The sequence below is a fragment of the Nicotiana attenuata genome, unplaced genomic scaffold (assembly GCF_001879085.1).
Source record: "Nicotiana attenuata strain UT unplaced genomic scaffold, NIATTr2, whole genome shotgun sequence".
Classification (NCBI taxonomy): Eukaryota; Viridiplantae; Streptophyta; class Magnoliopsida; order Solanales; family Solanaceae; genus Nicotiana; species Nicotiana attenuata.
In genome coordinates this window covers 306295-331662 of record NW_017670402.1, presented here as the reverse complement: position 1 = coordinate 331662, position 25368 = coordinate 306295, and the positions used below count along the sequence as shown (strand labels likewise).

Here is a 25368-nt window from a genome sequence, read left to right as displayed (position 1 = left end):
TGAATGTCATTTCATGGTTCAAAAAGGTACATTTAGATCTTAACGATTCTCAAGTCCCCTCTCATGCCGAAACTTATGCCATGTTGGATCGCTACACATACTCCTGCATGCCGTTTCAATTTATATGACATAATTTTAGTGGATACCAAGTTTAAGAAATGAACAATAATTTTTAAAATTTGTACTTTTAAATATGTCATAACATTTACAATAACAACGATTCAGTAAAACCTCACTAGTGGGGTTTGGGGAGGGTAGTGTGTACGCAGACCTTACCCCTACCCCGATGGAGTAGAGAGGCTGTTTCCGAAAGACCCTTGGCTCAAGAAGACGAAAAGAGACAATATCAGCATCACCAATAAAACCATAAGAAAAATAACATCATGAAAATGAAAAAAAAGCGATAGACAATACATAGACCCAGCACTATGAAAAACGAAAGAGTAGTAAGACGCAACGTTGCCACTAACTGACTTCGACAAAAACCCTACCATACTAGCCTTAAAAAGGTACGAAGTAAGGAAAGACTCAACTACCTCCTAACCTACAACCCTAATACTCGACCTCCACAGCTTCCTATCAAGGGCCATGTCCTCGGAAATCTGAAGTCTCGCCATGTCCTGTTTGATCACCTCTCCCCAATACTTCTTAGGCCGTCCCTCTACCTCTTCTCGTGCCCTCCAAAGCCAGCCGCTCACACCTCCTTACCGGAGCATCTGGGCTTCTCCTTTGTACATGTTCGAACCATCTGAGTCTCGCTTCCCGCATCTTGTCATCAATGGGAGCCACTCCCACCTTCTCACGAATGTCTTCATTCCTAATCTTATCCATCCTAGTGTGCCCGCACATCCACCTCCACATCCTTATTTCTGCTACTTTCATCTTCTCGATATGTGAGTTCTTAACAGGCCAACACTTAGCCCCATACATCATGGCCGGTCTAACCACCGCTTTGTAAAACTTACCTTTGAGTATCGGTGGCGCTCTCTTGTCACATAGGACTCCAGATGCCAACCTCCACTTCATCCACCCCACACCCTGTCACACCCCTTTTTTCAACCTCACTAACCCTCTTAAAAATATTAAAAATATTTGTAAAGCTCAAAAGGGTTTTCAAACTTGAAAGTGACAAAAATTTGTGTTCAAAAGGATTTTTTCAGAGTCGCCACCTGACATTGGTTTCGGTGTGCCAGGTCACCATTTTTTTTTTAAAATAATTTTTCCTTTTAAAACACTTGGGACTCCAAAACCAAGTCTGCACCAGAGATTCGAGTAAGGGGGTTCATTTGACTCGGAGAAGGTGTTAGGCATTCCTCAAGTCCCGTGAAAATCACGGTTGCGTACATGATCAAGTTGGCTTTTAAAATATTCAAATTGAGGTAAAAATAAACACACAAAAAAAAATAGACACACAAGAGGCTCGAGGTCGTCCCTACCTAATAAAAGAAAAATGAAAAATGAAAATAAAGATAAAGATACTAAGAGTTCTACTTTCAGCCTCCGAATACAAATACTTCGGGGCATACCCCGGATAAAAATATATACAAATCTCGCGGGGCATTTCTCGGATAAATGAATTAACTAATGGGGCGACCTCTTACCTAAAAAAGAAATAAGTAAATTTCCTAATCATTTGCCTACCATATGTGGTCGGCCTAAGCATGCTCCTAGCGGGCCGATTTAAATAAGCAACAAGAAATAAATTATCTCATGAACGTTTATTCTTAAACCCCAAATTTCTAATATTCGAGCCGAATTCCCATGGTACATGTTCACTATTTGAGCCACCAACCAATCCAATTAATTAGTTAATTAAATTCTTCTTTCGTCAAAATATTAACTGGAAAGCCTTATCTCTTAATGAAGTAGTGAAACATGGAATCAAGAACTCATTCTAGCCCTCAAACCCATCGAAACAAATTCACCAGACAATCAGACAACATATGAACAACAATCAGCAGTAGAATGGAACACCAAATATCACCAAGACACTCAAGAATAGGGCAATCATATTCTAACTCATACAATCAACGAAACAGAGCGAGCATAGACTAATGAAATAACGGGATCACGATGTTAAACAAAATAGAGTAGAAGGAATGAGAAATGAATCTGAATATTAATTGTGAGGCAGTTTTGAACTCAAAATTTGGACGAACCGCTAATAGGAATTTCGAATCGGCACCGGAAACCTCGAAGCCAAAACGACCTCAATCAAACTCCGTCGTTAAAACAAAATTTCGAAAGAAGAAATTAATCTTTTTGTTTTGTATTTTTATTTTGGACTTTAGACAGAATGAAATCCCAAAATAAGGAGATAAGAAATAAACTGAAAACTTCCATTCGTTTCTGTTCTTCTTCTCTATCGTTCCTCCCTTCTCATTTCATTTTTTTTTGTTTCTTTTAGTCTCCAGGTGAAGTCAGCAATAGGGGGAAAGGGGGGGGGGGTTGTGGTTATACTGGGTGGTGGTACGACTGGTGAGAGGTGTGAGGAGATGGTGGCGAGTCGGCTGGTGGCCGTGGTAGTCGCTGCTTCTCTGCGACGGCTGGAGATTAGAGGGGTTTTGGCGGAGCGTGCCGGCGGCTCTGTGTGTGTGTGTGTTTAGTTGGTAAAGGAGCTCGGCGACAGTGAGTTGTGGTGGTGAAGATGGAGGTGGGTCGCCGGTGGTCGCTGTGTGTGGTTTTGGCGTTGGGCTGGTGGCGGCGGCTGGAGGGTGTTCTCTAGGGTTTTTTGTTTTTGTGTCTTGGTTGAAGAAGAAGAGCCGATGGCTAGGAGATGGGGTTCTAGGGTTGGGGTCTTAGGTTGAAGATGATGAAGAAAGGGTCGTTGGTTGGTGTCCCTAGAAGAGGAAACGGCTGTGTTGTTTTTGTGGAGTCTAGGTCTTTGGTGTAGAAGAAGGTGACTTTTTCTAGAAGGGTCTCTAGGGTTAGGGAAGGGCTAGTGGGTATTTGGTATTGGGCTTAATGGGCTAATCCGAAAATTGACCTAAGATTGGACCTATCAAGACACAAAATTGATCCAAAATTCATTCTTCTTTTTCAAGGGTAAAATAAAAGTATCACAGATAATAAAATATAATTAACAATTGACTTTAACTGAAATGGAATTAAAACGAAATAATTTTATATTTTTTTTCCAAAGATTATACCAAAAATAGGATAGGATTAGATTAAAATCATCGCAAAATTAAAATAATACTACTACCAAAACACTAATATCCTTGAAAATAAAGTGGANCTTAAAATAAAGTAAAATTATTGTTGTATTTTTGAATTTTATGTAAGGTAGCTAAGCTAAAAGTAACAAGATAAAATATCAATTACCCAAATAAAAGAAAATAATTTTGTAGTTTTATTTTTGTTATAAAATAAAGTAAAATAGTTAAAACTAGTTAAAATAGCGATATTAGGCCTAAACTAAATATTTAAATGCTAAAATATGTAAAATCTTGGGGAGGGTAAAAAATTACATGACTACAGCTACCCCTCTTTGACCGGAAACACGAAGAGTTTTCAGACAAAGAACGACGAGACAGGTTTTTTGACTCCACCCTTAATTAGAGAGACCAAAAACTAAAAGAAAGGAGAATGTGATCGAGCCCTTGTATCTGAGTTGCCTACATATCCTTGGCTATAAAGGAATCAGGCCACGTATAGTTCAGAAATGAGGAGAGCGATGGGGTATACCGAGGTGGAGAGCCGATTGAGGTACCGTCGGGGTTCTGGTCCGCGGTTCCTGCTATTACTTCAAAATTAAAAGGAAAATTACAGCAAAAATAAAAGAAAATTGCAAAATCCTATCTACTCCTTGTCTTGAATCTTCCTTGAATCTCCACTTGATCCCTCAACATGAAACTGAAAATTCACCCCGTTCTTCAGGTGAGCATCCTGCTGACTTGAATTTGAAGAAAACTAAAAATTGTCCCTATTCTTCAGGCAGGCTCCTGCTGCTTCGACTTGAAATAAACATGAAATTTGAGTAGACTTGAGCTTGAAAACCTTGTCCCTCAGTTGGCTCGTGCTACTTCTGATTTGACTTAAAGACTAGAGGTTGACCCTGTTCTTCAGGTGGGCTCCTGATGCTTCTCTAACTTGAACTTGAAAACTGAAAATGACTTCCCTCGTTCTCCAAGTGGGTGCCTGCAATCAAAACAACAAAACAAACAAAATTTTCTGCCCCAGTTTGCACTAGGAAGATTTGTGAGTTGTTAGCAAAACTATAAATGACCTATGCTATTGATGCAATGATGAGAGTAAAACTAAAGACTCGACTAGGATGTGCATCTCCTAGGGATGAATTCAAGCGACTCAAACTAGGAAGTGCGTCTCCTAGGGAAGAAACTTGAATGAACCAAACTAGGAAGTGCGTCTCTTAGGGGTGAAACTTGAATGAACCAAAACTAGGAAGTGCGTCTCCTAAGGATGAAATCTCAATTTAGGAACTGCGTCTCCTAAACAATATAACCTGAAAGTCCCAGACTAGGAAGTGTGTCTCCTAGGGGTGAAATCTCAATGACTCAAACTAGGAAGTTCATCTCCTAAAACAAAAATATAACCTGAAAGACCCAGACTAGGAAGTGCATCTCCTAGGGGTGAAACTTCAATGACTCAAGCTAGGAAGTGCGTCTCCTAGGAATGAACTTAAATGACCCAAAACTAGGAAGTGCATCTCCTAGGGGTAAAATCTCAATTTAGGAAGTGCATCTCCTAAAACAAAATATAACTTGAAAGACCCAGACTAGGAAGTGTGTCTCCTAGGGGCGAAACTTCAATGACTCAAACTAGGAAGTGCGTCTCCTAAAACAAAAATATAACCTGAAAGACCCAGACAAGGAAGTGCGTCTCCAAGGGGTGAAACTTCAATGACTCAAACTAGGAAGTGCATCTCCTAAAACAAAAATATAACCTGAAATACCCAGACTAGGAAGTGCGTCTCCTAGGAGTGAAACTTCGATGATTCAAACTAGGAAAGTGCATCTCCTAGGAATGAACTTAAATGACCCAAAACTAGAAAGTGCGGCTCCTAGGGGTAAAATCTCAATTTAGGAAGTGCGTCTCCTAGGGGTGAAACCTCGATGATTCGAACTAGGAAGTGCGTCTCCTAGGAATGAACTTAAATGATCCAAAACTAGGAAGTGCGTCTCCTAGGGGTAAAACTTCAATTTAGGAAGTGTGTCTCCTAAAACAAAAATATAACCTGAAAGACACAAACTAGGAAGTGCGTCTCCTAGGGGTGATGTGTGATTTTCTCAATAACCTTTGTGTAAGCAGAATTGGAGCATTACACCTGAAAAATTCAAGCTTCCAAGCTTTGGTATGAACATAGCCTTCATCCCTGTTTCAGACAAAGAAAACTTGTGAGTTTAAAACATGGTGGTTAGTTTGTGGCCTTGACTACGAGGGCGATTTCTCTTGCACTTGTTACGATCAACTTGGACTTCGACTTGGAAGACCTTGCCTGTTATTGACTAACCATTTTCTATCAACCCTTATCACGTAAAACACCTCCGATCCATTCGAGCCCAATATCCTCTATCGGTTGCACTCTGCTCATGAATTGACATTTACCGAACCTTTGCATTTCACATAAATCCCAAAGCATGTCAATTGTTATCAACTCAATGCGCATGCCGCTTTTCCCTGACTTATGCCACTTGATGTGCTAGGCCAGATTCCGCTTTGTGTAATTGGAAAGCTGGTAGCAAATTTTGAAGTCATTTCTCACTTGTTCGATAAAAAACAGACTCAAAAGGGATTCAAACAAAACAAGAGGAACAAAACAAGGGAAAAACAAGAAGAGATGGTATCTAACAAGAAAATATTTTTACCTAGGAAAAAGAACAAAGTAGAAATTAATCTGATTTGAAGGCCATCTCCACTGACCATGACATGCATTTTTTATTAAGCGCCCTGATCTGTCAAGCGAGTCTAATCTTCAACTCTTGTTATGCCTCTAAGTTGTGAAACTGGGCTTCAGCGCTCCAATTGTCCTATTTGATCAACAATCCTCAATCGACTTGTAGTGCCCTGAAGGGTTTTCACCATCAAGCCTCTCTCATTTTGCTCTTTTTCTCAACTTACTGTCGCCTTACGGTGCCCATGAGGATTTTCACCGATAAGGCTCTCTCATTTTATTATTTTTCTCTCTTTGTGCTGAGAACAAGGTATTACCCATGATACAAGAAGACCATACTTTTACCACACATTTTTTTTTGCCATCCTCAAAGATTGGTCGGAAGGTCTTTCTTTGGACTGTAATGTAGGCTTTTGGACAGGTTAGAAAGAAAGGGTGGCATGAAGGCTCAAAATAATTTAAGATGAAAGGGTTCTAATTTACAACTTTTGGAATCAGATTTTTTGCACAAAATTAAAACATTTCCCCAGTTTCTAAGAAAATCTGCCCCACTCTTGACTTCGGGGGATTGTGAAATATTTTATTTGGTGTGACCGAACCGTAAGGCTGCCTACGTATCTTGAGGTGACAAGAATCAGGTCGAACGTAGTTCAAGCACAAAGTTGGTTTTTTTTTGGTTTTTCTTTTTCTTTTCCTTTTCTTTCTTTCTTTTTTTCCTTTTCTCCTTTTCTCTTTTTTTTTTCTTTTTCTTCTTTTTCTCTTTTCCCTTTTTTTTCTTCTTTTTCTTTTTTTCTTTTTCTTTTCTAGTTCCTAATCTATTTCTGATTCCAAAAGAGGGGTATGAAACAAAAAGTTAGGGCTCAAAAGGGGTAGCAAAAGATAAGTGTTTGGGTAGCAGAATAAAATGCCTTCGTCATACCAAACTTTAAAAATGCCAAGTACAAACATGCAATTGAAGATAAGCAAAGAAATCATACATAGTATCTATTGATGGCATCAACACAAACAAAGAGTGCCAATGGGCAATACCTTTGTCCCAATGAATGACCCTGGCCAGTTCGAAGCAGACTTAACTCAGCCCTATCTTGATGTGGAAGAATGCATTTCAGAACTGACTGATCTACCTCAAACTACTTGAGAGACATTCCCTTATTGTATGCTCTAATCAACCTCTTGATTCTCCAGACTAACTGCCTCGATTTCACTCAATTCAAGTTTCAGGCTATCTCAGAATGCATGAATCTTTACTTGTTTCCTCAAGTGCATCTTTTATCATATTCAAAACTATGTCATTGCTTCATGATTAGACTAACTTTCAAGACCAGGCTGAGAATTATGCGTGCATGTCATGTCACTAGAGTCGGCATAAAAAGAACTATAAAAGGAAAAGTGACCTAAACAAAACTTATTAGAACTAACTGAAAATAGGAGATTGCTTTAGACAGATGGTGAAAAGGGTTTGAACAAAACAAGCAAAATAGACATGGGTTACAACCTTGGAACAAACCTAGATAACACTAGACGAATTACCACAACTAAACGAGCTAGGCAAATAAGAAGAAGAAGGAGGGTTTGAGCCACAAGACAATATCCGGATTATAACCCTGAAATAACCCGGACAAACAGAAATGACAACAAAATAAACCACCAAAACTCCTCACTGGCTGGCCAAGAAAAGAGTGTCTTTCCAATTACCAAGCTCGACATCTTAGCCACTGGATTGCACATCAAAATTACTGGGACCTTCACCAATTTCAATATCATTAACTTCGGTCAGCAAGTTCCCAAGAGGATTCTCATACTCCCTGTCACCACGCATCTCCCCCACAAAGTGTGCATCATCATGTGCAAGTAAAGGATTCTGCGTGATATTCTGAGTGTCACTGTCCTGGACCACAATTATCCCTTCTTGAATCATTCTTTCTATCTCCCTTTTCAAAGCACGACAATCTTCAATGCTATGCCCTTGGACATTAGAGTGTACATGCACCGTACAGTTGGATCAAAACCTTTTGCATATGGGTCCGGAGTATAGCCGAGGAGCGGCTCAATCAGGCCAGACTGTTTTAACTTTTCAAACAAGCTTGTGTAGGATTCTCCGATTGGCGTGAAACTATTTCTTTGCCTTTGTTCCCCTCTATGCCCCTGTTTTCTAGGGTTGTTGGGTGCTCGAAAATGTTGTGAAGTCCAAAGAGTATTATGCGGTGCTGGTGCTCGCCATAAGGAGTGACCCAGTGGTTGAACAAATGACTGGACGTTGTTCGGAGGATAATACTGAGGTGGATTATGTGGAGATCGAGGATAGGTTTGGGGTTGGGGTCGGGGTCGAGGCCGAGTATATTGGTGAGGTGGACCCGTTGGGCCATGTCGTGATCCTGAGATAACCATGGCAATATCATCCTTTTTCTTCTGACCCGACAAGCTTCCCGTGTCGTTCTATATTGCTTGTGTTGTGGCTTTTAAGGCAGAATAGCTCATGATCTTGCTTGACTTCAGCCCATCTTCTACCATTTCTCCCATTTTTACCACATCATTAAAAGCTTACCCACAGCCGAGATCAAATGCCCAAAGTAAGTAGGCTCTTGAGCCTGAAGAAAGTACTCAACCATCTCGGCTTCTTCCATCGTGGGATTGACTCGGGCAGCTTGCTCTCTCCATCTGAGCCCGTATTCCCTAAAGCTTTCAATAGGCCTCTTTTCCATCTTGGTCAAAGACAGGCGATCTGGGACGATGTCTATATTGTATTGAAAGTGCCGAGCAAAAGCCTGAGCCAAATCGTCCCATGTGTACCACCTGCTGGTCTCATGGCGGGTGTACCATTCTAGAGCCGCGCCACTCAGACTCTGGCTGAAATATGCCATTAATAATTCGTCCTTCCTACCCGCACCTCTCATCTTACTGCAAAATCCTCTCAAATGGGCCACAGGATCTCCATGTCCGTCATACAAATCAAACTTTAGCATTTTAAACCCAGCAGGCAGTTGGACGTCAGGAAACAAGCACAAATCTTTGTAAGCCACACTCATCTGGCTTCCTATCCCTTGCATGTTTCTTAAAGATTGCTCTAAACTTTTCACTTTCCGAATATCTCATCCTGCTCCACATTCTTGTGTGGTTTCTCAATTTCAACAGGAAGTTCAAAGTGAGGGGTGTAGGAATAAGGATCCGTGACTTTGAAAGTTGGTTCCGGAGCTTGGAACGCAGGTTCATTAGAAGATCGATGGAGGGTAGCTCGCAGAGGGGCTACAAAAATAGGAGCAGATGTCGGAGCAGGGTATGCGGTTGTTTTGGCTGGTGGAGCGTGAAAAGTTTGGGAGGAAGTGCCAGGGTAATTGTGGTAAGGGGTAAAGCCCGACGCATGTTGAGGGGAAAGGTCAACGGTAGTGGGAACCTGGGCTTGTGATAGTGGTGGGATAGTTGTAGGGTTTTCAGTGTAGTTAGTGGGGAATGAAGGTGGAGGATGCCCCATGATCCAAGACTTATTCATTTCTGTCATCTGCTGTTTCAACCTTTGGACCTCCTCTTTCAATTCAGATTCCGACTCCACAAACTCCCTCGACGGGTCAACAACTCCTGTGTCCAAGTCTTTGCTAGCCATGGCTACCTTGCTCTTTGACCTTGTGTTGTATGGATGAATTGCCAAAGTGCCACAAACTAACCACCCTCTGTTATGATATCAATAAAAGTAACAAAGACGAGCAAAACAAAGCCAACATGTTAGCGTTAGGGCATTTATCAGATAGAAATATCACATTGCGTGCAATGCCCCTAGCAACAATTAACAGTTCTAGAATGACTTCGAGGGTCACAAGGTCATTTGGTATCATCCCAATTTTGTTCATTTCAATCTTTTTTTTTCTAGTACTTCTTGGCTTGCTCATTTTCCTTCCTCTCTTTTCTTTTTAATTGTCACTATTTTCTTTGTCTCATCCCTCACATCCCACAACTTCATTCACTTTTTCTTTTCTTCTTCTTTTTTTTTTTTAAATAATGATTCGATCGAACCCTATGTAGGTTGTCTACATATCATGTCCCTCATGAATCAGATCAAGCGTAGTTCTGGAAAAGTAATGGAAAAATTAAACTAAAAAACAAAAATCTTTTTGGATTTTCATTTATAATTTTTTTTGGTTTTTCAAATACAAAATAGCAAGTACGATAACAAAAGATTCGACAAACTCAACTAGACTATGATAGTCTCTGACATCACCTAAAAGACGCAATATTATTGGACAAGACTACAAAGTGAAAGACAAACATAAAAACAGACTCAAAACTAGGGGTGTTCATAAAAACCCGAAAAACTGAACCAAATCGAAAACCGAACCAAACCGACCAAAAAAACCGATACTTTTTTGAGGTTTGGTTTGGTTTTGGTTTTGAATTTTAAAAACCGATCAAAATTGATTTGGTTTTGGTTTTAATCAAAAAATAACCGAAAAAAATTGAACCAAACCGACTATAAAAATAGCTATTTAAATTTATTATTACACCTATATATATGTGTGTATTTTTATATAAAGTTTCTAAAATTTTATGGTACATATTAGTCATTTGCATTTTTAGTCTATTTCTTTGCTATTATAATCATCTAATTATTTGCCTTTACATTATAGTTTGATTGGAAGTTTTCTTTTGCTAAGTACAAGAATTTATTTCATGTTAAAAATAATCAATTTTAATTGAGTACTTAAATTATTCATCACTATTTGATTCAATTATCATCAATAAATCTTGGTAAATGATAGATTTCTCAAAGAGCAATTGATTGGATAGTGTTACATTGAAAATGTAGTCGCCGGAATATGCGTTTGGTAGTGTATGTCTCATATTTAAGAAAAAACACGATAAATAACCGAAAAACTGACAAAAACCGACTCGATAAAAAACCGAATTAATTGGTTTGGTTTGGTTCTAATATTTGAAAAACCGACTTACTTGGTTTGGTTTCTTTTTAGGGAAAAAACTGACCCAAACCGAACCGTGAACACCCCTACTCAGAACATAAAAAGGCTCCTTAAGCAGCTCCTGAATGCAGTGGTCCTGGGGTATCTGTCATGCTCGAGCTCTGGTAAATGGATCCAAACCTGAATGAGAAAAATAAGACCAAATAGATTAGTGACTCGAGACACTATGTGAGACCACAACACCTCCTATTGGACACATGCAAGACACGATTGGGCTATATTTGAAAATTAACCTACGTGGCCAAGAGTGGCTATTAGCGCAAACTCAACTAGGTGACCTCAAAGACGTGAAAATACCTCACTAACGCCCATAAACTCTCGGGAATCGCGGTCCCTAAAACTGCTTTACAAAAATGACCCACTTTGCAGAAATGGCCTATGTGGCCGAAAAATGGCTAAGTATGCAAATTCAACGGGAGTGGACCTTAAATTAAGAGGACACCTTGTTGTGGACTTAGGGCTCTAAGACATGGGATAACAAAATATTTTGAGAGAATAGCGCTATTTTGCAAAAAATGGTCGATGTGGCCAAATGTGGCTAAACATGTAAGATTTGGCTACGACCCCCGAAGCCAAGAACCTAAGATACACTAGGAAGATCGGACCCTATGTGGGCTGCCTACGTATCCCGCCCCGAGAAACGAGAATCAGGTATGCGTAGTTCGGGAAGATTGGATACGACAGAGAATTAAACAAAACAGTGATTTGGAGAAAACATATTTTTTGACTTTTTTTTTAAAAAAATTGATGAAACATGCAAAATCTTTTTGGATTTTTTTATTTTTCATTTTTTTTGTCTTTTCTTGAAAAAGTTGTGAAAGAAAAATATAACTGGGTCCTACTTGATTCATCTTTATATTCACCCTCTTTCCCAAACATCAGTCCGCCACCTTTCTACCCTCAAAGATGCAACATGTATCACGGAGGGATGATTGGATATCTTTTTGGGCCACGAGCCCATTTTGAAAAAATTTGGATAGGCCTCCTACAAAGGGACACGGTACCTGGGACCGGGCCCTGCTAGGTCTAAATGACATGATGCAAATAAAAATGACCTAAAGGCTGACCTAAGTTTGGGGTTCACTAATAAGGCAATTCGGGGGAGCGTATGGTCGATAGTGGCTGCTCAAGCTTTCCACCCACTCCATATGTCCGACGGCCCCCCTCCTAAAATAAGGGTGACTCAACAAAGAGTTCGTGTGCGCGACATGTACTCTGAGACTTGTTGTAGAACGAAGACCCATGTTTATGCAAATGATGACAGTTATAAAGCGGTAAACACATAAGGAAAAGCGATAAACAAATAATCAACAAAACAGGAAATAAGACAAACAAAACAAATAAACAAAGCAAATAAAGAAAACAAACGCCTCAACCGAATATCCTAAAAGCCAAGATCAAGTATCAGCTCGGACCTGCAACTCCCCAGCAGAGTCGCCAGAGCTGTCACACCCTTTTTTTCACCTTTACTAACGCTCTTAAAAATAAATAAAAAGATTTGTAAAGCTCAAAAGGGTTTTCAAACTCGAAGGTGACAAAAATTTGTGTTCAAAAGGATTTTTTCAAAGTCTCCACCTGACATTGGTTTCGGTGTGCCAGGTCACCGTTTTTTTTAAAAAATAATTTTTCCTTTTAAAACACTTGGGACTCCAAAACCAAGTCTGCACCAGAGATTCGGGTAAGGGAGTTCATTTGACTCGGGGAGAAGGTGTTAGGCACTCCCCAAGTCCCGTGAAAATCACGTTGCGTACATGATCAAGTTGGCTTTTAGAATATTCAAATTGAGGTAAAAATAAACACAAAAAAAATAGAGATACAAGAGGCTCGAGGTTGTCCCTACCTAATAAAAAGAAAAATGAAAAATGAAAATAAAGATAGTAAGAGTTCTACTTTCAGCCTGCGAATACAAATACTTTGGGGCATACCCCGGATAAATATATATACAAATCTCGCGGGGCATTCCCCGGATAAATCAATTAACTAATGGGGCGACCTCTTACCTCAAAAAGAAATAAGTAAATTTCCTAATCACTTGCCTACCCATATGTGGTCGGCCTAAGCATGCTCCTAGCGGGCCGATTAAATAAGCAACAAGAACTAAATTATCCCATGAACGTTTATTCTTAAACCCCAAATTTCTAATATCCGAGCCTAATTCCCATGGTACATGTTCACTATTTAAGCCACCAACCAATCCAATTAATTAGTTAATTAAATTCTTCTGTCGTCAAAATATTAATTGGAAAGCCTTATCTCTTAATGAAGTAGTGAAACATGGAATCAAGAACCCATTCTAGCCCTCAAACCCATCCAAACAAATTCACCAGACAATCAGACAACATATGAACAACAATCAGCAGTAGAATAGAACACCAAATATCACCAAGACACTCAAGAATAGGGCAACCATATTCTAACTCATACAATCAATGAAACAGAGCGAGCATATACTAATGAAACAATGGGATCACGATGTTAAACAAAATAGAGTAGAAGGAATGAGAAATGAACCTTAAATGAATCTGAAAATTAATTGTGAGGCAGTTTTGAACTCAAAATTTGGACGAACCGAGAATAGGAATTCGCATCGGCACCGGAAACCTCAAAGCCAAAACGACCTCAATCAAACTCCGTCGTTAAAACAAAATTCCAAAAGAAGAAATTAATCTTATTGTTTTATATTTTTCTTTTGGACTTTAGGCAGAATGAAATCCCAAAATAAGGAGATAAGAAATAAACTAAAAATTTCCGTTCGTTTCTGTTCTTCTTCTCTATCGTTCCTCCCTTCTCATTTCATTTTTTTTGTTTCATTTAGTCTCCAAGTGAAGTCGGCGATAGGGGGAAAGGGGGGGGGGTCTAGTTATACTGGGTGGTGGTACGACTGGTGAAAGGTGTGAGGAGATGGTGGCGAGTCGGCTGGTGGTCGTGGTAGTCGTTGCTTCTCTGCGACGGCTGGAGATCAGAGGGGTTTTGGCGGAGCGTCTGTGTGTATGTGTGTTTAGTTGGTGAAGGAGCTTGGCGACAGTGAGTTGTGGAGGTAAAGATGGGGGTGGGTCGCCGGTGGTCGCTGTGTGTGGTTTTGGCATTGGGCTGGCGGCGACGGTTGGAGGGTGTTCTCTAGGGTTTTTTGTTTTTGTGTCTTGGTTGAAGAAGAAGAGCCGACGGCTGGGAGATGGGGTTCTAGGGTTGGGGTCTTAGGTTGAAGATGATGAAGAAAGGGTCGTTGGTTGGTGTCCCTAGAAGAGGGAACGACTGTGTTGTTTTTGTGGAGTCCAGGTCTTTGGTGTAGAAGAAGGTGACTTTTTCTAGAAGGGTCTCCAGGGTTAGGGAACGGTTAGTGGGTATTGGGTATTGGGCTTAATGGGCTAATCCGAAAATTGGCCTAAGATTGGACCTATCAAGACACAAAATTAGCCCAAAATTCATTTATCTTTTTCAAGGGTAAAATAAAAGTATCATAGATAATAAAATATAATTAACAATTGACTTTAACTGAAATGGAATTAAAACGAAATTATTTTATATATTTTTTTCCAAAGATTATACCAAAAATAGGATAGGATTAGATTAAAATCATCGCAAAATTAAAATAATAATACTACTAAAATACTAATATCCTTGAAAATAAAGTGGAACTATTTTTGTATTTTTGAATTTTATGTAATGTAGATAAACTAAAAGTAACTAGATAAAATATCAATTAGATAAATAAAAGAAAATATTTTTGTAATTTTCATTTTTGTTATAAAATAAAGTAAAATAGTTAAAACTAGTTAAAATAGCAATATTAGGCCTAAACTAAATATTTAAATGCTAAAATATGTAAAATCTTTGGGAGGGTCATAAATTACATGTCTTCACACCCCAATACGGTATGTGACATCCTCGTCGATCTCTCATCCCCTCTGGATAACCGACCCAAGGTACTTGAAATTGTCACTACTTGGGATGACCTGTGATTCAAGCCTCACTATTATACCACGCCCACTTCCCTCGGCTCAGTGCTGAACAAACACTCCAGGTATTCCGTCTTCGTCCTGCTCTGCTTGAAACCCTTAGACTCAAGAGCCTGTCTCCAGAACTCCAACCTCTCGTTAACAGTGGTTCTCGACTCATCTATCATAACTATGTCATCGGCGATGTCATAACATTTGTATAATTATATATAAAACTTTCAAAATTTGTAGTCTAAACATGCCATAAGATTTGTGTCAGAGGCGGATTCAAGATTCAAAAAATTTCTGAGTTCAAGTACGGAATTCTATTATATTGCATTTGTTTTACTGAATTCGAAATATATTATTTATGCTTATTAAGTGAATATTTTAGCATATATACAGCGTTTCGAGCCAAATTATCAGTTTCGAATGAACTCATAAGTAATGAGCTAGATTTGTCCTTATTTGTATGACAATATAAAAGTTCATTATTAAAGATAAAATGAGAACATTTGGAGGACGAAAGAGATGGGAAAGGAGTAAGGAGGTTGAGTTGGTTTGTGGGCTCTATGTTTATATTTCTTAAAATGGACAACTAATCAGCCAAAATTAGGCATGTCTTAGCTACTGTTTAACAACCTATAACTACTACTCTATCCCCACCAGGGGCGAAGTCAGCCTTTCGGCTACGGGTTCGGCCGTACCCAGTAACTTTGATTCAAACTTTATATTTGTCCTAAGAAATTCATTGAATACGTACAAATTATTAAGTTAGAACCTAGTAAATTCAAAGAACTAGAATCCTGAACCCATAAAATTTAAATCTTGGCTCCGCCCCACATATTATTCTCTTTTTTGGTTTGTCTCACTCTCTCATATGTCTCATTCCACCAACCTTCTTCATTGGTTGTGTGTCTAACTCTTACATCTTCTTCTATATCTTAAATCATTCTATCTTCTTTACTAAGCCAATTAATTGCTATCTCCTAATATAACTCTCTTTAACTATATTCATCTTTATTCATAGTTTCTTCGATTTGTATTTCTCTCTTCTTCTGCTTTTTTCCATTTTGGTGTTATTTTTTTCTAATATACTTTAAAAAAATAATATGAAGGATAGATCAATGGAGAAGTTTGTGGTGTTTCCATTCTCTATAGGTTGTGGTTCTGAGTCAAGTATTGCCGTGGCAAAAACCAGCAGCAGCCAACCTGCAGAAAACACTAAAATTTCAGTATTAAGTCAGGTTCCAACAAGTATGTTTCTTTTCTTTGAGTTAATTTGTTTAATCATTGTTGATTTAGCGACAGATTAACGACGAACTCATGGCGAATTTCAGTTTTTTTTGGTAGTGCATATGTATACATAGTACGAGCAAGAAACAATAGGTTCTAAAAGAGTGAATAACTGCGTGTGATTTTATAATTATGTATTATTGACATTGTTTATTTGGATGTTATTAAGAAAGACAAGTAGGAGAAGAGAGTTCATCAAAGGTGAAAATAAATGGATTTTGGGGATATTTGGCCAGACGACAATTTTCTCAAGGGGTGCAGACGTTGAAAAGAAGTTTCAAAGGTTTCTCTCAATTATTTGGTAAGTACCAGCTTGGTTACTCAACTGTACTATCTATCTATACTATATTAAAATCACGAAGGCTCATAGCGAAATGTCGTTTGTCTTTTTTGCCCTTTAAAAATAAAGTTCACATTGGGCAAAATAGTCATTCTAATTAATTTCCTAATATTTAGGAATAGTCATTTAATTATTTCACTAATATCTAAGAATAGTCATTTAGTTTTAAAAATGTAATCTCAATTGTTCGAGTTACATATCAATCGTGCAGGTTTATTTTTTAATAATTAAAAAAGACTATTGTTTCAATCATCTTATCCGTGAAATAATATGAATCGATAACGATGAGAATGAAGATACACAAAAAAACTTAGAGCAAACTGTGATGACCTAAAATGTCATCTTCTGTTTTAGAATTCGATTCCATATTTCGAGGCCTTAAAAATCTCATTTTATCTCTCCTCGGTTTGCATGCACAGTCGGGGCGTGCATCCGGAATGTTTTATATGAAAAATGGAAGAAATAATAATTTTTGGCCTAAAAAGTTAATTTTTGTCGACTTCGGTCAACGTTTGAGTAAACAGACCCGGACCCGTGATTGGACGGTCCCGGTAGGTCCGTAGTAAAATATGGGACCTGGGCGTACGCCCGGAATCAGATTCCGAGGTCCTAAGCCCGAGAAATGAATTTTTGATAAAAATTGTAAGAGTTCTTATATATTTTAAATAAGGAAAGATTTCTAGTAAAATTAAATGACTATTCTTAGATATTAGCGAAATAATTAAATGACTATTCCTAAATATTAGGAAATTAATTAGAATGACTATTTTGCCCAATGTGAACTCTATTTTTAAAGGGCAAAAAAGACAAACGACATTTCGCTAAGGGCCTTCGTGCTTTTAATATAGTATAGATAAGAACTCTTAATATTTAGGACTTTAAAAATAATAAAAGTTTACCTTATTTAAATTATTTCCTCATTTAAATTAACATACTTTTCATATTGAGATAATATGAATTATATATTCTTTGACGAGTGTGGAACTCATTTGAGGGACAAAGAGTAGGTTTATTATTTAAAACTTTAAATCAAAAGATTCAAACGCCATTAGTTATGTATTTTAGTTTTAATATAGTTTTGAAAGTTTGAAATTCTAAAAAAGAATTTCTTGGTTTAGGATTTTTGTTGTCTTTTTATACTTCGTGTGTTTTTAGGCTCGTGATGATCTTTAGTTATGTATATAACTATAAAACTCATGACAAATATCAATACTAATAGTAAGATTCTCATGATAAAGCCATCAAAATAATTAAAATGATCATATTTCAGCAAAATTATTCGTGAATTAAGAGAGATTATATCCAGTCAGTTGAATTCAAATACCATCACTAAATATTATCAAAAAATTAAAACGTATATGCGTATAAAAATAAATATTGCAAACACTTTTATAATGATTTATCTGAATGCACAGTACATGAAATGTTAATAGATTTTATACATTTTGAGAATTATATTACATAACGATCTTCATGTTTGTTAAGATAATAATAAATATTAATTTTTTTACCTTAATTTTTATGATAATTTTTTTTTTAAAACACGTGTAGTTGGGTTTAAACAACACCCATCCGATTAAATTATTTGTATGATAGTTAAACCTAATAATATGGAGTCTTTTTTATTTTTTGTATTTTCAGTAAGGAATAAGATTCATATAATGTACTTGAGCAAATAAAATTTATTCTTTAAGGCCTTGAATTAACATATGTGGTTGGAAGAGTGTGACGTATACTCAAGGATAAAAATAAGAAAGAAAATGACAATAAATGATAATTACCTAAGTTAGAATACATAGTTGGAAGAGAATACTGAGATACTAAAAACGAGAAAGTAAGTATATCATACTATAAATGATACGGATGTGGCAAAATCAATTCATTTTTTAGTAACTCGTCTAACACGCCAAAGTTAAGCAAATTGAATAATGAGCCGTTTATTGACTTGACTCAACATATTGAACTCAAAATGACATATGGGGTCAAAATAGTATAATCAACAAAAATACAACCAAACTTAAACATATAAACTCAAATTTGGAGATTAGAATTATGTAAAGTTGAAAGACCGTAAGCTAATAATTTAAACAAATATTAGCTTTCATGTTTTTTTTTTTTGATTGTCATATGTTACTTTTTTTGTGTCTCCTGCAGTGTACAAAGAAGAGATTGAAGAAGTGGAAATGGAGATGGAAATAGGGAATCCAACAGATGTGAAACATGTAACACATATAGGATATGATGGATCCACAAAAATAATTAACCCTATCAAAGGCTGGGATAATTCAAAAGCACCTGAATTACTTTCTTTTCCTAATTCAATCTCCATTAAACAATTTGAGCATGCTATGGCTTCCCAGGCTAATGGATCCTCTAGGTTTTAGTAGCGATATATTTGATCTACCTTTGTCTTCCATTTTTCTTCATGTAAGTTTTTTTTTTGATTTTTTTGAGGTTGCTCCCTTGTGATTAGGAGGTCACGGGTTCGAGCAGTGTAAACATGCTCTTGTAAAAATACAAGGTAAGGCTACATAGATCCTTGCGTGGTCCGGTCCTTCCCCGAAGCCCGTGCATAACGGGAGCTTAGTGTATTGGGCTGCCCTTCTTTTTATTAGGTTTTCTTTATTTCTTGATCGTGAAGATTTTTTTTTTTTTTTTGTGTCATAATGGATTTGGAAATGGCCTCAGTTGAGGTGTTCGGTTGATTGTTGAGGACAAGTTAAAGGTGCCGTTTATGTATTTTGCCTTAATAATACAAAGTGATGAATAATACAATTACGATGAGCAAAAAAACAAAAAAAGAGGAATAAAAATATAAATTTCAGGAAAAATATAAAAATACAAGAGTTATTTTTATAATTAGAATTACGATGAGGGTCCTCTATATAATTATCTTTCGTGGCGACTAAAGTTGCTACTAAAAATAAAAAATATCGCCACAAAAGCCGCATACGTGGTCTCGCCCCTTCAAGTAGCGACCTAGTCGCCTAAAAGTCGGTGGCCATATTTTCCTTTAGTGGCTACTAGTCGGGACTAAAAGTAACTATTTCATTTTGACATTTTCCTTCAGTGGCGTTATTATTAAAGTCATCACAAAAAGAATATATCATTTGTAGCGACCAAAGTTGCTACTAAAAGTAGATAATGTTGCCATCAAAAGTCGGCATGGTTGGTTGCCCCTTCTAGTTATATGAACAACCTAATTGTTTCTACTTGACAACCTTACAATTATTAATTTGACAAACTTAAGTTTTTAAAAATAAATAAATTTGTTTAAGCATATTAGTACATGAATAGGCGATTCCAAAAATACTTAAGCGATTTAAGAAATATAAATAGACGATCTCGAGCATTACATAGGTTCATTCTCAAAGATGATGTTATTACTTTTTCTTATTTTAATTATTTTAAAACATTTACTAATTATTTCCCCATACATAGTTTAGTTTAAAAATAGATTACAACAATAAAAAATTATTCCTGATTGGAAGAGATCATACTACATGATGGATAGATATTATATACGAGATATTACAAAGTACATAAATAACCTCGTTGTTTCTGCTTCACAACCTTCAAATAATTTGACAAACTTAAAATTTCTAAAAAAAGTTACATAAGGATGTTAAGACTAGGGCCGTGCATAATTTGGTAAATACCGAATTACCGTATCGAAATCGAAAATTTTGGTATTTGGTATTCGGTATGGTATTTGGTTTAAGTTTAAAAAAAAATATGGTATTAGGTATGGTATTTGGTATTTTTTAATGAAATACTGAAATATCCATACCGTACCGAAATATATATTATATTACACAAAACACATATTATTAATTATAACATAAATATAAAAAATCGAAATTTTACTTTTCTTTATTCTCTAAATTCATCAATTAACTCTAAGCAAGTAAGAAGATATTTCTAATGATCAAATTTATTCCTTTATGTGTAGTTTTCTCTCTCTAGGTTGATATTTGCTGGTTTTAGACAAAACTTTTGTCAACAAACATTTTCTGTTTTGTACTTTTGAGTACTTTAATTAAGAATATTATAGTTTATGACTCTATGCACTTGGTAGTATTCAAACCGAATAAACCGAAATTACCGAACCGAATTAACCGAAACGAAAAAGAGAAAAACCGAACCATACCGAATTTAATTAGGTACGGTATTGGTATAGCATATTAAGAAATCGAATACCGAAAATACCGAACCGAAATGTCTAAATACCGTACTGTACCGACCAACGAACACCCATAATTAAGACTACAATTTTCAAAATATTTTAGACAAAAGTATCTCGATTTTAAAATCCCTTTCTTATAACATATTAGTACATGAATATAGGCAATTCCATATATAATCATAGTCGACTTAAATATGTCAAAGGCAGTTATATTCTTTTTCAAAGATGATTTTATTGTTTTATCTTATTTTATTTTATTTTGAAATATTTACATATTGAAGCATACATAATTTAGTTTAAAAAATAGATCACAACAAAACAATTTGCTGTTAAATTAATTTTTACTGCTCATAAAACAAAACACTTTTAATTTCTATATCTTGTATATACTAATACATGTAGTATTATACCATCAAAGCATACATGAGACTGCTTCTTTCTTAATCAGAGGTCGTGGTTTCGAGAGCACTTCCCCGAAATGGGACACTACATGGTACGAATCCGGATATTCCTCAATGGGTCCTACGCGGCACGAATTCGAATATCCCCTGAATTGAGCCCTATATGGTATGAATCCTGATATAGTCGGACTCCAATACGATTAAACCAAAAACAAAGGGTGATTTTTAAAAATAGCCAGATTTACAAATGGTCGTTCAAAAATAGCCCAATTTCAAAAGTAATCGAAATTTAGCCACTTTTTATGTAAAGATAAATCTGAGCGAAAACACTGTTCAAAACCCGGAAAATACTCCAGTATATTATGCTGGAGTTCCAGCATAAGTATTCTTGAACTCCAGCATATTATACTGGAGTTCTAGGATATTATGCTGGAACTCCAGCATAATATGATGGAGTTCCAGCATAAATACACTAGAACTCCAGCATAATATAGTTCCAGCAAGTATAATGGTCCAATATAATATACTGGAGTTTGGAGCACCAGTGCTCCAGTCTCCAGTATATTATACTGGAGCCAGCAAAATATACCGGTCCAGCATAATATGCTGGAGTTCATACACAAGTGCACCGAACTCCAGTATATTATGCTGGACCGGTCTCTATTGCAGCAAAACGGTGGCTATTTTTCATTGACTTGGTAAACACTGGCTATTTTTGATTGACCAGTCCGAAAACCGGTTATACCCTGAAATTTTGGCAAAAACAAATGTAGTATTATACTAATATTTTTCAGATCACCGTTTCCGCTTCTCCTTCATCCAATACCAGGGGACATTTCCCCTCCTATTTTACAAAATTTTCTCCATAGACTCTCTCTATCTCCCATTTGCAAAACCCATTTGCGGATTTGGTATTATAATGTATTTATTTTCTATTTATCTTTTATATTTTGAGATGTTATGTTTTTTGCAGAAAATAACCAGTTTTCAGCTCATAATATTGTTGCAGAAAATATAAAAAGTTGTGAGATTGGAAGGAAAATGGGGTTCTTGGTTACAACTCTAATATTTGTAGTGGTGGGAGTTATTGCATGTTTCTGTGCTGGAATCTGCTGCAACAGAGGGCCTTCCACTAATCTGTATGCTCTAATTTCTTCCTCATTGTCTACATTACCTTCACATTGTTTTTTATTTTTGGGCCTATTGTTGTTGATTATTCTGCAGGCTGCTTGATTAAACCAGCTTTATTATCAGAAATTAGTGTCTGTTTACTGTATTAGAGATTCACTTTTTACTAAAGTTAGTAACTTTTTTGTTTTAACTGAACTAATTGATGTTGATTAATTGCTCCCTCCGTTTAAGAAAGAATGAACCTATTTCATTTTTAGTCCATTTAAAAAAGAAATCCTTTTCTAAATTTGAAAAACTGCAACTTTAAACTTCTCATTTTACCCCTAATGAGATAATTTACAGCCACAAAAATGTTTTAGACCACATGTTTTAAAAGTCTTCCGCTCTTGTTAAACTCCTTACCTAGTCAAATAGGTTCATTCTTTTTAAGAAGGAGGAGTATATGATATCATTGATCAGAAATAGAATTAGAATATTGTACTTCTTTTTTATGCTTCTTTGATATTGCATCAGTTGTCTATTTCGTTTGTTGCTCAGATTGATTGGAGAAGTCTGTCCATTTTTTACCTTTGTTATGGTGGTGTCCAGCCAGCTTTAGCGCAGCTCCATTATTCCGCTAAGTACTTGCATCCTTTCACCCATACAAAGTGTACTATTCACTTTGGCGGATTGGAAATCACCTAGATTTTTAGAGTCTGTATCCGGTGATAATGATTTGAGCACAAGATTGTTGAATGATTTATGCTGAAACTTTTTTGATCCTTTGATCACCTCTGATTTGGAATAGTCTGGGAATTTCTGAATAGGTTTGAGATAACAGACACTCGGGGAGATATTATACGAAAAAGTCAGAGCATCGACTTCACCCATGCTCTTCTGACTATCGTGACATTGAATAAACCTTCAAGACTTAAGCTTTAAAATTTTACACATTAATATTCCTTACATTGAGGTCCCTCATGTTTAAGTTCTAAGTTAGTTTAATTCAAAATGCTATATGTTTTATGTGTTGCTTATAATTGGATCAAAGGCAGCACAAAATTTCTAAATTCCCCTTTTTTAAGGCTTCCTTAGAATACTTTGTAATTTGCATGATTATTAGTAAGTCAAATATCAGTTTAATTGCTTAAATGGTCCCATTATAATCACTTCTTTGCTCAAACCTCCTAATGTTAAGATTGCAACTAACAAAAAGCATATTCTTTACAGAGTTAAGTATTTGAAGATCAGTATAGAACAAACCATTTGAACAGTAACTTTGAGCTCTGTTGCTACATCTCTAACTGAAGTTTGGTGGTGCAGGTTACACCTGACATTGATTATAACTGCTACAGTATGCTGTTGGATGATGTGAGTCTCTCTATCTCTATCACCCCCCCCCCCCCCTCTCACTCTCTCTCATTCACACACCACACTCAGACACACAGTGCGAACAAACCCCCACACACAAAAAAGGAAAAAAGAAAAAGAAAACACACTCTTAACATGCATGGGGTCAATAAAAAAAACAAGACATGGTACATATTGCCATATTTCTTGAATGTTGAAGCATGACTTCACGTGTTTGACCTGAAACGAGAAACTAGTTAACTCCTATTCTGAATTTTCTACATCGCATTGCATTGTTTAAAAGTTTTGATGTTTAAAGGGGTTGTATTGTTAATCACCCATTTATTATATGTATTATGTAGACTACCTTTCCGCTGATACGTACATATTTTGGTTGGTTACTTGTTTTATATATCGCTTGATAAACTAGACAGTGGGTTGTTTGATTTTTCTAGTTTTCGATATTGGGATATTGATGCTACAATGAAGAACATATGGTCATTTGAGGAGTTGGCTGGTTATGTAATTGAACTGTGTGCGCAATAATCATGATTCTAGGATAGATGACTGTTGTGACCATTTCATCTAAAAGTTTAAACTTTTGAGAGAACACACTTTTATTTGTTTAATTATGTCTTCAACACACCTTCTCACATGCACGCTTGATACTTTTTTGTGTATCAAGCACGTGAAAGTTTCTTTTGATAATGGGTGGCTATGAACTTGAACTGAGGACCTATGCTTGCTTTGATATCATGTTGAACTCTATGCTCATCACAGCCCCTTGAAATGCTTGTTTTCTGAGAAATCAGAGGAAATAAGGACATTTATAGGTTTTTTCCATCATCTGATGATTGCAAATGGTAGTGCGCCATGTTAACCTTTTAATGAGTGGATATGGGCTTGTTGTGAGCTTGTTTGAGATTGATTGCTTTATGGAACTCTAGCAGTGGATAATGGCCAGAATATACCTCTTTTCTTCTGTTAAAGAAGCATCGCGTAAAAAAGAATTAAATAGAAAGCCCCGTGTAATTTGGTCAGTTTTCTGCACAAGCCACTGGAATTCTCCTCCTGCTGGAAGGCTGTATTGTTGACGGATTAGTCACCTTTTGAAGATGTCGCTAGTTCTGGTTGCCCTACAGCATTGGAGAAAGTACTACTTATTGTTTGGTGTTGTCATGCTTTCTTAGCCTTGAAATAATGTCATTTTCACTTGGGACTTTAAAAAGTAGTAGTTGGATTACTGCTACTTGCAGCTTGAATTACCATAAGTTCTTTTAGTATGCTAGCGTTCGGATATAACAAGTGAGAGGTTTAAGTAATGACACTCAACCAACATGAGTGACATCTCGATGGAATGTTAACTGTTTCTAACACTTTTATTGTTCTTATGGATAGGTGGGCGATTGTGTATCTTGCACAGTTGAAACCACTCATCGTACCAATCTTGAGCGAAGGAGAATGAGATGCTTATGGAATCCAGCAGCCATCCGTTATTAAAGGAGGATTGATGAGAGGAAGAAGTATTTTGTGGCATGTAGTAGCTGAAGATACTGTTGTATCAAAATTTCTGTGTATTTGTAGTTGGTGGAAGTAATTTTCATTCGTATTGTAGATTCATAACATGTTTTCTAGTTCGAAATCCTTTTGGGGATGTTTTTCTGAGCTTTGGACTAATGGCAAAAATAACAGATGGATGATGTAACTAGTAGTACTTACCCTCTGCTGCTGTAATAAAATCATTTTCCATCTGCATTATTTTTTTTCTTTTAAGAGAACATATATATTCTTCTTTGTGGGCAAAGTTACCTGGTAATTTGAACGGGTAGAAAGTAGAAGGTACTCGGTGAAATAGTTAAGCTGCACGCAAACTGGGTAGATGACGGCGCCTTCCATGGTCAATGAAAGGCAAATTCACATTTTTCCACT

At 36.7% G+C, this 25368-nt stretch overlaps 2 protein-coding genes across 5 annotated transcripts; both read left to right on the top strand.

Annotated features, from left to right (window-relative positions):
* Positions 1–15662: 15662 nt before the first annotated feature.
* On the top strand, positions 15663–19097 carry LOC109238916 (CRIB domain-containing protein RIC4-like). Its single transcript, XM_019405413.1, has 3 exons — positions 15663–16013; positions 16222–16353; positions 18547–19097. The coding sequence occupies exons 1-3, from the start codon at positions 15869–15871 to the stop codon at positions 18774–18776; spliced, it is 507 nt and encodes a 168-aa protein (XP_019260958.1). The 5' UTR covers positions 15663–15868; the 3' UTR covers positions 18777–19097.
* A 2664-nt stretch (positions 19098–21761) lies between these two features.
* LOC109238915 (V-type proton ATPase subunit e1-like) lies at positions 21762–25217 on the top strand. Of its 4 annotated transcripts, none has more exons than XM_019405412.1 (4): positions 21762–21900; positions 21989–22118; positions 23413–23460; positions 24838–25217. In XM_019405412.1, exons 2-4 carry the CDS (start codon positions 22021–22023, stop codon positions 24902–24904), a joined length of 213 nt encoding a protein of 70 aa, XP_019260957.1. In that variant the 5' UTR covers positions 21762–21900; positions 21989–22020; the 3' UTR covers positions 24905–25217. The 4 variants fall into 4 exon arrangements, with proteins under 4 accessions (XP_019260957.1, XP_019260954.1, XP_019260953.1 ...); XM_019405409.1 differs by having other exon boundaries at positions 21763–21890; XM_019405408.1 differs by having other exon boundaries at positions 21763–21890; positions 21971–22118.
* Positions 25218–25368: the final 151 nt, after the last annotated feature.